Source organism: Mya arenaria, chromosome 3, assembly GCF_026914265.1.
Source record: "Mya arenaria isolate MELC-2E11 chromosome 3, ASM2691426v1".
Lineage (NCBI taxonomy): Eukaryota > Metazoa > Mollusca > Bivalvia > Myida > Myidae > Mya > Mya arenaria.
In genome coordinates, this window is record NC_069124.1 from 83,735,795 (window position 1) to 83,750,156 (window position 14,362).

Below are 14,362 nucleotides of genomic sequence, written 5' to 3' on the forward strand. Positions count from 1 at the left end.
TCTTTGCAATTGGCCTTCGGCGAAAAAACTAGAGCTATCACAGAAAAGATGCCCCGACCCCACATGCCACCATTAAACAATATATTTTCAAAAATTTCAAGAAATTTAAAACAATTAATTTTATTTTTTAACCATGCGCATAATCACAAACAAAACCACTGATATTGTTTAATCTTTATAGAAACAAAAGACACAAATGCCGTCATTCATTTTGTGGAAGAATTGTAAATTTTGCATAAATATAACTATTTATTGAGATATTTAATTGAGTGGCATATTATTGCCACGAAAAGATACAACATAAATTCCCATTGGATTGATTTCTTTTAACACAAATTAACCTAAGTTCATGACGTTATCCACTTCTAGTTATTACATCTTTAGAAATTGAAGCTCCAAACCGAGTAGACTATTCTCCTCCGACACAACATTGAAACCACAACCCTTACGCCCACAGTGACCCCATAAAGCATCAGGTATTCAAGGCTATCGCCTCCTTGCGGACATGTTAATGAAGTCTCCTGGTTGTAGCCCCAGAAAGCGTAAGGAATATGAAGCCAATAACTCTACACAGATGCTTTACTGCAGCCAAAAGTTACATAACTTTAATTAACAATTATCTGCCCATTTGGCATTTATAAACATTCAGGCTAACTATATCTAAGATATCTTTACATTTTGGTTTTCCATCGCACAGAATTCTTATTAAGAAAATTGATCACTTCTTCAAACAGACCAACAGCCCAACTGACAGACCAGCAAACTGACCATAGGGTCCACCTCTGAACTATATTTATGGGAGTTTAATATATCATAATCATTAGCAAAAATAAAGTTATACAGATAAAAGCAGCACATACCTCCGCCCTCATTTCCAGCCTCCTGGGCAGCGGCAGCCTTGGCCTGCTCGGTAGACATGGTCCTCACCACATCAATCACCTCCCACCGAGACAGCTTCTTTATCTGGGGAGAAGGGAATATCACAAAATAGTCAGAGGCTTTAGGTATGATGCAAATGACTGGCTATCATGTGTAATGGGTAGAGGAGGGGGTTTTGTCCTGAGCATTTAACTTTATAAATTCACACAGTTGATAATGCATTACAAAAATGACAAACATTATTCACATCAATCGAAGTCAGAGTGATATTAAAGCAACTTGATTAAGAACAATGATAGTCAACAAAAATGTATGTTATTCATAAAAAATTAAATTCTTGAAATCAGAGAAAAAAGCCTTCTTTTTACAGTATATACCTCATGTTCTGGGACTCCAAATTTCCTGAGGAGCTGTTTGGCGTCCTTGAGGTAGAGTTTCCGAAGGTCAGCATCAGTTCCTGTCACAGTCTTCTTCTGCGGCGTATTGTCCTTCCCCTCATCTCGCGGCTGGGGTTTGTTGGGCACCTGGTAATGTCAAATATTACACAATCATACAGAACTTGAAACAACTGGCTCTCTCAACTATCCAAATAATTAAACCTCTTCAAAAGCTTCTTCTTTTTCCATTTTCAACAATTTTATACTTTTTAATGGTAGCTTTTATTTTAGAGGTAGATGCAAATTCATTACAAAATTTTTTTTGTGTTCTTCAAGTAACAAACTAAAACATGATTTCTATGATAGGTTTCTACACATGAGAAACAATGTACATGAGACTGACTAGCTTACCTTGACGTATGAGAAACCCTGACCAGCACCTGTAGGGTCGGCTACTCCGTTGAGATCCAGCAAGCACTTGCCCTTCATGGCCGAGATGTATGCTCTTGTTGTGTTCCAAGGAGCTGTCCTCACCTAAAGTACACAGAAGATTGGGTGTATGTATGGACCATTACATTCCACATTTAACACATTAGAGTGCGCTAATATATGGAAACCAAGCTTCTACAGATGTACAAGTAGAGATGAATACAACGTAATGTGACTGTTTTATACAGTTGGCATGCAATGACCAACATATTGTATGCTTCACATACTGTGTAGAAACAAGGTTTTTCTATATTACTCCTTAATTATTCAATATTTATCAATGAAATTCAGAGTAAATATGTATCTGAGGTAAAAACCAGTGCAAGAACTCTTCAAATAAATTTTGAAAAAAGGAAATGTTATGCGAAAAACTTCATTTTGATAGTGCAAAGCACTAATAGAAAATTTGGAAAATGATTTTCATCAAATTGTGATAACTTGGTGCAGAATATTCTAAGATATTCGGAATTTCTAAAAACATTTGGTCTGTGTATTGGAGAATATTTAATTTTTAAAGGTTGAGTAATTTATGGATTTACAACAGTAATTTTCTTATCAGAATAGACTTTCAAGAAATTTACAAACCCTTTGAAATAAACCAAAAACTGATATTGCCACATGAAGCAAGATTTGACACATTTCAGCAAGTTTGGTAACATTTTATTAAAATACCGTACAAAATATTATCACTAAAAACAGAGGTTTTCTACTAAGTTAAAGACACATTATTAATTCATATATGAACACAAATGCTTAGAAAAAAAATACCTATTTCACCACTATAAAATAATTCTAAATGCTTAAATGCTGGCTTGGCCCATCTAAAACATTGAAAAGATGAGTATAATACCAAGTGTATATATACCTCATCCTCTATCTTCATCTGTGCCTCCTCCTCATTGTCCTCGTCCGGGGCAAACAGTGACTTCTCCCCATATCCTGCATCCTAAACATGGAGCATAGCACACAGTCAACACAGGCACTGCTGGGGCCATACCCCACATTCTGAACATGGAGCATAGTACACAGTCAACACAGGCACTGCTGGGCCAGGGGTCATACCCCACATTCTGAACATGAAGTATAACTAAAAGTATACACAGGCAATGATAGGTTGCTGGGTGAGCTAGAGAGAGACTCGTGGTGGGGCATCAGGGATCAAGCTAGAGACTTGTGATGTGGCATCAGGGACCAAGCTATAGAGAGACTTGTGATGGGGCATCAGGGATCAAGCTAGAGACTTGTGATTGGGGCATCAGGGACCAAGCTAGAGAGACTTGTGATGGGGCATCAGGGATCAAGCTAGAGACTTGTGATGGGGCATCAGGGACCAAGCTAAAGAGAGACTTGTGATGGGGCATCAGGGATCAAGCTAGAGAGAGACCTTGTGATGGGCCATCAGGGACCAAGCTAGAGAGAGACTTGTGATGGGGCATCAGGGATCAAGCTAGAGAGAGACCTTCTGATGGGCCATCAGGAATCAAGCTAAAGACCTTGCGATGTGGCATCAGGGATAAAGCTAGGGAGACCTTGTGATGGGCCATCAGGGATCAAGCTGGAGAAGGACCTTGTGATGGGGCATTAGGGATCAAGCTGGAGAGGGACTTGTGATGAGGCATCAGGGATAAAGCTAGCGAGAGACTTGTCACGTAGCATCAGGGACCAAGCAAGAGAGAGACTTGCGATGGGGCATCAGGGATCAAGCTAGAGTGACTTGTGATGGGGCATCAGGGATCAAGCTAGAGCAACTTGTGATGGGCCATCAGGGATCAAGCTAGAGAGACTTGTGATGGGCCATCAGGGATCAAGCTAGAGAGACTTGTGATGGGCCATCAGGGATCAAGCTAGTGAGAGACTTGTCACGTAGCATCAGGGACCAAGCAAGAGAGACTTGTGATGGGCCATCAGGAAACAAGCTAGAGAGACTTGTGATGGGCCATCAGGAAACAAGCTAGAGAGACTTGTGATGGGCCATCAGGGATCAAGCTAGAGCGACTTGTGATGGGCCATCAGGGATCAAGCTGGAGCGACTCATAATGGGCCATCAGGGATCAAGCTAGAGCGACTTGTGATGGGCCATCAGGGATCAAGCTGGAGCGACTTGTAATGGGCCATCAGGGATCAAGCTGGAGCGACTTGTAATGGGCCATCAGGGATCAAGCTGGAGCGACTCGTGATGGGCCATCAGGGATCAAGTTAGAGAGACATGTGATGGGCCATTAGGGATCAAGCTAGAGAGACTCGTGATGGGGCATCAGGGTCCAAGCTAGAGAGACTGGTGATGGGGCATCAGGGATCAATCTAGAGAGACCTTGTGATGGGGCATCAGGAGATAGACTTGTGATGGGGCATCAGGGACCAATCTAGAGAGACTTGTGTTGGGGCATCAGGTACCAAGCTAGAGACAGGGGCCAAGCTAGAGATAGACCTTGTGATGGGGCATTAGGGATCAAGCTAGAGAGAGACATATGATTGGATATCAGTGGTCAAGTTAGAGAGAGACTTGTGATGGGGCATCAGGGACAATGCTAGAGAGAGACTTGAAAGAAGTCTCCCTAAACTGACAAGCTTATCCTTAAAGCTGAAGTAGAAGTATTTCCATATTTATGCTATAGAAGATAACATGACTTGGTGGAACCTTCAAAATTTAATATAGATTGCAGAAAATTTGTCCCCAATTTAAACCATAGCTTGATCCCTGAGCAGTCATGACTGAATTAGAAAAAATAAATTCAACTGTTGAAATTTTCATGTTGTTTGGATTACTGGACATTTGCATTTATATAAAAGGTACAAAAAATGTCATAGAAATTTTTTATCTTCATTCTAAATCCAACACCTGCAATTAGATATACCACAAATACAATGTTGGAGTTGGTAGATAAAAATGAGACTCTCTAATAGACAAATATATCATAATATGTGACCTTGAGCCTCTGTTCTGCAGCAAGCATGCTGTAGTATGAGCAGCACTGTTCCGGGGACACCATGTTCCTCATCTCCTCCTCTGTCTTTAACCGGAAGTCAGGCTTCAACACCCACCAGTTAGAGTCCATCCCTGTATTCAATACAACACATGTATTGACAACGCCACACCACTTAGTTACCACATACATGTATAAACTTTAGACTATACATTATATCTTATGGTCTCTCTTCAATCTTAAACTAGAGCTATCACTGAAGGTGATTAATATCCCTGAACGCCGCCCTGATATGAAATTGCAATCAACTATTTGGAAAGCCAACCTATAAATGACAACTTTATTTTATAGACTATCCTCAGTTATTCATATTTTGATTATGTTTTTAAAAGTTAGGAAAAAGGCTTTAAACAATATCAGTGATGCTAATACTTAGATGTTAATACTGATATATTTGATGTTCTAAAGCACAGAATATACGATTGCCTATGACCATCTATAAATGAGTTGAGTTACTTTTTTTCAATTTATGCTCCGGACAAGAAAAAGTAACAAAGGGCAGTAACTCTGTAATTAGCTGAAATAGAATTGCGGTTCCTGTACACTGCAGTTCCTCTCATTATGATCTATCACTGTATGAAGCTTTATTAAATTCCATCCAATAGTTTTCAAGTTATGCTCCAGACAATAAAAAATGAACAAAGGGCAATAACTCTGTAATTGGCTGAAATAGAATTGCGGTTCCTGTACACTGCACTTCCTCTCATTATGATCTATCACTGTATGAAGTTTTATTAAATTCCATCCAATAGTTTTCAAGTGATGCTCCGGACAAGAAAAAGTAACAAAGGGCAGTAACTCTGTAATTAGCTGAAATAGAATCGCGGTTCCTGTACACTGCACTTCCTCTCATTATGATCTATCACTGTATGAAGCTTTATTAAATTCCATCCAATAGTTTTCAAGTTATGCTCGGGAAAAGAAAAAAGTATTAAAGGCCATAACTCTGTAATTAGCTAAAATAGAGTTATGGTTCTTGTGCACTGCACTTCCTCTCATTGTGCTTTACCATTGTATAAATTTCAATAAATTCCATTTAGTAGTTTGCAACTTAAAGTCTGGAAAAAAAATGACAGCAAAAAAATAAAGGCCATAATTCAGTAATAAGCTAAAGTAGAGTTATGGTTCTTGAACACTGCACTTCCTCCCATTGTGCTTTACCATTTTATGAATTTCCAATGAATTCCATCCAGTACTTTTCAAGTTATACTCCGGACAAAAAAAGTAACAAAGGGCAATAGCTCAGTAATAAGCAAGAATAGAGTTTTGGTTATTGTACACTGCACTTCCTCTCATTATGCTCTACCATTGTATTAAGTTTAATCCAATTCCATCCAGTAGTTTTCAAGTTATGCTCCGAACAAGGTAAATTGCAATTGACCGACAGACAAACCGACCGACCGACCATAGGGTGACTCCAATATACCCCCTTCAAACTTCGTTGGCCAAAGTATATTTATTAGATTAACAACAAACTAAAAAGCAATCAATATTTAAAACATGTTGACACAAAAAAATAATTCTATACTAATCTTCAACTTGAACCCAACCAACTGGAAATTGGAACTCTGTAATGCAACTGATGAACTCAACAGAACATAATACTTACATGGTCTCCGGTAATTTGCTAGCAGACAGGATACACTCTTTAATATTTCATTCGAACAGATTCTGATAAGTGTAAGCAATAAGTGTAGCTGAGAAATGTTTATGTCAACTATAATGTCAAATTTCATGGTAATACTTCCAAGATTATAAACAAAACAGCAAACATACCATAAGAGAGTACTGCTAAACATCTTACCTGTTCTCTTAAAGTCAGCACACAGTTTCAGGCGTTTACGAATGCTGCTTTCTGAGTGGGAGGGGAAGGCTTTCTTGATGTCGTCCATCTTGATCCTGCGCGGTGTGTCCTTGCTTTTCCAGAACAGCCGGTAAATAAACACCTGCAGGACAACAGCAGTAGAATGGTTTATAAATATATCACCAATGTCAGATGCCAATGTCCAGATACATGTATACTGCATGACACAATTAGCATATCACTTTTATCAAAATCTATTTCAACGAGATCTAAAAGAAATAAACATCTTTGTATTTATTATTTTATTTCATGTAATTTACGGTACAACAAACCAATTTATTAATGAACTATCTGTTGTTAAACCTATTAATTTACAAAATTGAATTCTAACCCGGGTATTCTGCCATTATATTAACTTAGGATCACATTACTCTTAATGAACTGATTTTGACCAAATAAAGAGGGGCAGACAATAGCCTATATTTAACAAAACTCTTGCCTAAGTGATGCAATAAGACATTTTCCCCAAAATATTTGAAGTAAATCAAGTTTTTAGAGTACACAATAGTATACTAATGATAATAGGGTCATAGACAAAAAAGTTTTATAAATCAGATCTGAAAAAGGAACAATTTCACTCAAAGATACAAGTTTATGAGCTTACTTTATTTATTTAGAAATTAACGTATTAAGGTATGTATATACAAATATATGAGCATAAACATGTTCATAGTCAATTGTGGAAAAGCAAGCTGACCTGTAGGAAGTCCCTGATGAAATTGTTGGCACGTTTCGAGTTTGGCCCAGGCACCTCGTACAGTGGGCCTTCCTGCCCCACTGTGAAGATGGTCTCTACCTCACGCACATACAGGCTGCGGAATGAAACATGCCATGTGCTCATACAAGGGCTGAGAACCAGTATAAGTACAATACAGCAATATCATTTAATGAGTTTTGTGTAGTAAAACAGAATCTTGCCATTTTGCAACCCATGTGGATCTGTATGTACAAAGCACATACTAACTGAATATAAATAGCTTCGGTAAAAAGAAAGGGTTTAATTCTATCTTGTAATGCAAGAGTGGTAGTTTCTGCAAAAAGAAACTAATTGACTACTATTTCCATTAATTCTGAAAAAACAATAAATATCCGTTATCTACATACTGGTTCCTGTTTCTGATGATGAGGAAGTCGGAGGCGGGCATCTTGTGTTCAAACAGAGGTGCCCGGTACATGTTGTTCTCCAGGGTCTGCAGGCACTGCCCCGGGGCCAGCGTTCCCAGGTAGGGCGAGGTGTGAGCATATGCTATCTCCCCATATTTGAACTGTGGAGCGTCAACATCTTTACCAGGCCTCTGCAAATGTAATATACTAAATTGTTACAATTTTTCACTACTTTGAATGTTTTAAACTCATATGGTGAACTTATTTCCATGGATTTTTATATGTTAATTTAATTATTACCATTCATACCGCTTATCTTTATATGTGCTTCAAACATGTACATGGAAAAGAAATGTTACAGAAAGTATTTGAGATGGGAGGTGTGGAACTTAAGTATTACCCTCTTATAGTAGTTCTTTATCTTGGTGGCCATGCCAGTCTGCATCATGATGGGTGGAAACTCCTCAGAGTACTCACACAGCACAAGTTCCCCATCTGTGGCAGATAGGTCGTGGGGTGTACGCATAAAGAAAATTTCCCCGCCGCCAAAAGCTTGTCGCTCCTGCTCCCGAAGCTGTGTTTGGATGAGAAAATCATACCATTCACTGTTACAGATTACTAACAAGACTTGTACTGTCAGGAAACAGCTTTCAAATAATAACAATTATTTCACATTTTACAGTGCCTTTGCTTTACTGAATTCTTAAGATAATGTTTACATTTTCGAATAATTCAGAAGATATTCTGTTTCCAAAGAAAGTATGAGATGCAGATGCAGAACATATTGGTACATAATAATTAAGAAGGAAAGGTAACATACCCGTGCCTTCCTCTTTATGACTTTGAAGAGAGAGTCAACCGGGTGGGGCCCTGGGCCTGCTACTGCCCCATGGGAGTACTTCTTTAGTGGGTTCCGGTGGAACGTCCGCAGTTTGGTTTCGTTCATGTAAGTTGGAAAGAATGGTTGGCGCAATTCAACAGCTGGGGTGGAATGCTGCAGAAAAAGTTTTATTGAAAACTTCAGCATCAAAGAAATCAAATAATAAGATTTAAATACTTATTCTTCAAAATGGACTATCCTTATCATAACAAAATACCACTGTGTTTTTAGGAAAACTACTACAATAATGCTTTTGGAAATTATGCAAGTATTTCTGACAGATTCTTTTTTACATCACTACCACAAGCATGCGTCACAATATCTTTTAATAGTTTACCTGTATAAGACTGACACCAATGTTAGACCGGAGTGCAGTGTCCAGTTTGGGGTTGTAGAACTCATCATTAGACAAGTTAAACTGGTCAGAGTTCAGGTTTGTCTGCTGGGATGTCTGAAATTGGCACACAGTCATTGAAAGTCTTACCACTTCTATAATATGAAATGTCACAATGAGCCACAAAACAATTCAATCTCCATGATATTGCCATTTTCATTATTCTTTTCTTTAATATATCTGTTCTATTCTCTGTTTAGTGCAAATTATTGACTGTTATTATCAAAATCAAAACCAAAGATCTTAGTATGAACATTTTTTTATTGTAGTTATAGTAGGATGCAATACAATGGTTAGAATTGTGATTTTACAATCCCAGACTGGACAAATACCTCTTCCTCCTCATCATCGTCCTTGATAATCCCAGCTTTGCCCAGCAAGATCCGAGACTTCTTCACCTCGGACTGAAACACAAATTGGCAAGTTGTTTAAACATATTGGCACGTAGTTTAAACATGTCAGCAAATAGTTTACACATGCCTGCAGTAGTTCACACATGTTGGTAAGTAGTTTATACAAGTCTGCAAGAAGTTTACACTTGTTGGCAATTAATTATCACATGTCAGCAAGAAATTTACACATTGAGTTTCAAAAACTATGTCCAATGTCATAATAAACCACTGTATTGCTTTTAAAAATTGCACCACATTTATATATACCTATATCTTACCTTCTCCTTCTTGGCAGGTGTCTCAGGTGTGTTTGGGTCTTTATCCTCCGGGATTTCCAGGATAATATTTTCATCGTTAGGGTCAATGGTGAGCACCTGGGGCTGCGGGATGTGATCCATGTTCTGGAACATGGTCATGACAATAATATAGAACATATGAAAATACATGGTAAATTAATAAACCAAATAGAAATCATAAAATATTGAATAGCATAGGAACACTTTCCATAAGTATATACTAATTTTTTTTTTTGAAGCTGCATTCAATTAGATATACAATATTAACCATTGCAGTAAGATTACATGTTTATTATCCTCAGAATCAAACAATGACTAAATTTATTTCATCAGTCTGATCAAATTATAAATCATATCAATGCCCATGTGAGCAGGTGCTCCCCATACCTCCGCATCCCAGATGATGTTGTCCTCCCAGTTCCCATACACCAGCTCACGATTCTCTATTGGGAAGATGGAGTACCATGTGTTGTTCTTCTTGCTATCTCCAGCAGGGCCATCTGTAATGTGCGCAGGGTTTCATTGAGAACTCATACATTATTCTGTTTTCCAAACAAATCTTTACCTATTCTTATTTTGTTTTTACACAATTGAATTCACTAAAATTATAAAATAAATTTATTTATTGATGAAATAGTTTTTCAAGTATCACTACTTTTCACGTTTATAATTTTACAAGTGAAACTAGCATGGATTTTTATTTTTTTGTATACACAAGTCTGCTCAGACTTAAAAAAAACAAAGCATTTGTCAACTCAAGATACCTGTAATTGTGCATATACTCAACTAGTCATGTCTGTAAACAGTATTTCAAAGAATTGCTGCTGATTACCTGGCATTTTCTGCCCGAACTGTGTGGACATGGACCTCATGAAGGGCGGGCCTGGCCTCATCTGACCTGGCTTGTCTGAAACCACGCAAACATAAACTTCACACAATAGAAATGTACCTGTACATGGGGGGCTTTGAGGTCACTCATAGGAATGCAGTAAATTGAACACTTAACTTTCAAAGTAAATTAGAAATAATTTTCATCAGACTTCATGTGAATTTTTTGCATATGAAAACAGAAAATAAACGACATTAAACACAAAATAAATGAACAGAAATATAACTTCATACAGTACCTTATTTTATTTTGGTCTTATGTATAACACCATGACTGAAACTCATTATAACATAAAAGGTCATGCTTACTGGCCTGGATGTACTGTGCAGCTGTACGGTGAGTGGTGCTTGGTACCCAGCCGGCCAGAAGGGGCTTGGAGCGATGGGCTGTCATGACCCTTTGGCGAGCCTCCTCCCCAGACCAAATGATATCATCCTCCCATTGCAGCTGAGTCACCATTAGGTATGCCTCGTCTGGAATCTCTGGGCCAGTTTCCACCTTTACATCGACATTCGATGCTCCTCCCCCTAGTGGTGCACCTTCTTCAGCTTCCTTTTTCTGTTGTTTTACCAAACACACGTATGTGTATGACAATCTTGCTAAACAGTCTAAGCAAAACAAGAGTGCTACAGGGCCAAAGCCATTGCACGCCTGTTGTTGTTCTTTTTAAGTTAAACATGGGGCAGACGAAAAAATAGATGGGCTAATAAGTTTAACATGATACATGTATTGTAACAGCCTGTGAGCAAAGCACATTCAATTCTACGAATATTCAATAATTTTTTGCTCTCACAAACTAATATTTAGCTCATTATTTTTTTCTAAATAACCAGATACATGTATCAGAATGAAGTGCTTGACCTCAGGCATTTCTTCACTGTCTCACCATATTCTGCACAGCAGTGTCAATTTCAGTGCCTTCCTCTGGCTCCCTTTTCTGCTTGAAGCCGTAGTGGAAGCCCTCTCCAGTCTCGGGGACTCCCAACATGTCGTACCAGTACTGAGCGGGGCCGTACCTCCAGGGGGCAACATCTGCATCCCCGTTCTGCTGGCCCTGGTCTGAGCTGTTTTCTGCCTTCCTCACAGAGTTACGCTGGCTATTCATGTACAGCTCCTGGTCACAATGGTTTTCAAAAAAAAATTAATACCATGATAATAATGTTTTTCTGTATGAGCTTTTCTTTTTAAATAAGTTAAGTACCCCCCGGTAGTTCTTCAGTATTTTACTGAAATAAATAATCCAATACATGCAAAATACATATAAAGGCAGAACTAAACATAATTAAATTAATTGCCAAATTAAAAAATGTATAAGTGAACAGGTCATATGTGCTAACCTCATCATCAGGAGCAGCCTCTTCCGGCTTTGCTGGACGTCCAAGGTTAAGGCGAATCTTTGTTCCAAACACTCTTGACATGTAGGTCTCATAATCCTCCTCATCCAGGCTGATGCCACTGTCAGATGAGGAACCGGCCACATCTTTCACTTCCAGTGGTGATGAGTTCATGGACCCCTCTGCAGACTCTACCTTTATATCTTCCACAGAAGTCCCTGTAGTCTCAGATTCCACTTTGATTTCCACTGGTGGAGTGACTGCAGGGGTTTCAGTTTCTGTTTTGACCTTGTCTTTCTTGTCTTCACCTTTCGTTTCTGTTTTATCTTCTGCAGTCTTATCACTCCCTTCAGCTTGAAAAACAAATTTCATAGAAGAGAAGACTGCTTAACACAGTTCATCAAGAAGCATAAATAAAAAACTATAAAAATAATGTAGCTTTTTTTTTTTTCCTTCGAAAAAGTCTGGAAAAGTATCAATTACTATTACCAGTGAGAACAAATCTCATTATTTCTAAGCTGAACACTACTTAACCCACTTTATCCAGACAGGAAGAGCCATTTTCTACCTTTTCCATCTTTCTCGCCTTCACCATCTTTCTTCTTTTTCTTTCTCCGCCAGATATGAGGCTGATGGACTGGCTTGAACAGCCGAGAGAAACGCAACACCTAAAATACAAAACAAACAAACAACCAGTTTGAAAAGTAATGTTTAAAAAAAATCAATATCTCACCTCAAATTTTCTAAAATGTTGTTCATCTAAAATTCCACAATTCATTACATTAGTAATTTCTTCAAACAAATCTTTATGGTTTCACAGAACAGTGCAGAACCACTGTAGGGATTAAGCTAGAGTTGTGGAAGGGTGTTGCACTCTGTCCTTTTTTGATAGCACTCTTCTGCTTTCATAGATTGAAATGCTGAAGACTGTCAATTATTTCTTTTGTTTTGATTAAAACTTATAATCAGATAATGAATTCATAAAACATGACACATATAGCAGTTGAAACCTATAGTCAATTAAACACAATTCCTCATATTTTCTGTCAAATCCATAATGTTTAAATTACACCCTGGTACAATGTGCCCTTTTTCCCCCTTAGAAGCACGTCCCTTTTTTGCAGCACCCTGTCCTTTTTAACGTTTGACTTAAACCCCACACTGTGATATCATCACGTGAAGTCATACCTTATTTTTTCGGAACTCTGGGAAGAACTTTTTGACATCAACTTTTTTCAGCTCTGGGGGCAGCATCGCGGCCAGAGGCGTGTCCAAGTTGGGATTGGGCCTGTCCTGATCTGTCTCACCTCCTACATCAGGCTGATCACCTGGGCTCTCTTCTGAGACTGCAAAAACAGCTTAACATACACAGTCTTGTATATAAAAATGATTTGGGCTACACTATTCTAATAAACAAAACACTTGGTGCCATCTAACTACTGCTTACTAGAGCAATCCCAGTGATGATGAGAATATCCCTGCATACAACCTAAACACAGGATGATATTAACTGGATCTTCATGTATGATATATTGTTAAAAAATAAAGACTGCCATAACTCTGTGAATAAAACTCCCACCAAAACCTGCTGACTGCAAGTGCCGCAAGGATTGAAATAAATCACTCCTATGAAGTTTCATCCAATTCTGGCCATGACTTTTGGGTTGAAGTGTGCACAAGATTATGTCAACAGACGAACAATGGACAGAGGAGTACAAGCTGAATTCAGTATACCTCCTTAACAACTTTGTTGTGTGGGGTGTATAATTTAATACTTTATTAGTACAAATGCCATACATTCAACTTTCAGTCTTTCGAAACAATTATGTCACATTATATTCATGCTTACATCATAACATATATATACCTACTAGTAGCTGTTCATATATATTTTAATTACAATAATTATAAACTTTCAACTAGCCAAAATTTGTTATTCTATAAATATAAATTAATTTTATATATGTATATGAAATTATGCGAGTAACCTAAAAAGTTATCTGACTTTACCTGCTTATGGACATTGACTTCAAATAAATGTCACTTCACACCAGTACCTCAGAATAAAGTTGAGTATTCAGAGACCACATCAAACACTGTACCAGGAGCTCTTGCACACATGCATAAGGCTCAACTGGCAATGGAAGAGGGCTCATATTCGCCTTTAACTCATCATTGATATCTTGGATAGACATAAATTCTAAATTGTCTTTCAACACAATGTTTAGTATGTTCTATACATAATGTTTTGGGCACATTGTTGTTGACTCATGAATTATCTTCATCAACCCTGGGAAACATATTTAACATGAGTCATATAATGTTTTTCTAGTCAAAGGAAAATAAATAACAGAGATATCACAGAAGTGATGATTATCCCAAGATGTCGCCTGACCCTAGGAATGGTTAAATGTCATGTCTTGGAATGAACCCAGGAATGGTTAAATGTCATGTCTTGAACAGCATGATGTGTGTTTTTC

The 14,362-nt window shown here is 38.0% G+C and overlaps 1 protein-coding gene across 1 annotated transcript in view; it reads right to left on the minus strand.

The window, feature by feature from the left end:
- The window catches only part of LOC128228127 (transcription initiation factor TFIID subunit 1-like), a 41,832-nt gene that overhangs the window by 23,717 nt on the left and 3,753 nt on the right, over nucleotides 1-14,362 (minus strand). The window contains exons 6-25 of the mRNA XM_052939246.1: nucleotides 13,071-13,228; nucleotides 12,451-12,550; nucleotides 11,886-12,235; nucleotides 11,435-11,662; nucleotides 10,857-11,106; nucleotides 10,492-10,566; nucleotides 10,047-10,159; nucleotides 9,642-9,764; nucleotides 9,304-9,375; nucleotides 8,915-9,028; nucleotides 8,518-8,691; nucleotides 8,098-8,271; nucleotides 7,698-7,888; nucleotides 7,291-7,405; nucleotides 6,534-6,675; nucleotides 4,673-4,803; nucleotides 2,611-2,691; nucleotides 1,668-1,790; nucleotides 1,257-1,403; nucleotides 861-963 (exon numbers count right to left, since the gene is read on the minus strand). Coding sequence (XP_052795206.1) covers nucleotides 861-963; nucleotides 1,257-1,403; nucleotides 1,668-1,790; nucleotides 2,611-2,691; nucleotides 4,673-4,803; nucleotides 6,534-6,675; nucleotides 7,291-7,405; nucleotides 7,698-7,888; nucleotides 8,098-8,271; nucleotides 8,518-8,691; nucleotides 8,915-9,028; nucleotides 9,304-9,375; nucleotides 9,642-9,764; nucleotides 10,047-10,159; nucleotides 10,492-10,566; nucleotides 10,857-11,106; nucleotides 11,435-11,662; nucleotides 11,886-12,235; nucleotides 12,451-12,550; nucleotides 13,071-13,228 — 2,964 coding nt within the window. The remainder of the gene's footprint in view (nucleotides 1-860; nucleotides 964-1,256; nucleotides 1,404-1,667; nucleotides 1,791-2,610; nucleotides 2,692-4,672; nucleotides 4,804-6,533; nucleotides 6,676-7,290; nucleotides 7,406-7,697; nucleotides 7,889-8,097; nucleotides 8,272-8,517; nucleotides 8,692-8,914; nucleotides 9,029-9,303; nucleotides 9,376-9,641; nucleotides 9,765-10,046; nucleotides 10,160-10,491; nucleotides 10,567-10,856; nucleotides 11,107-11,434; nucleotides 11,663-11,885; nucleotides 12,236-12,450; nucleotides 12,551-13,070; nucleotides 13,229-14,362) is intronic.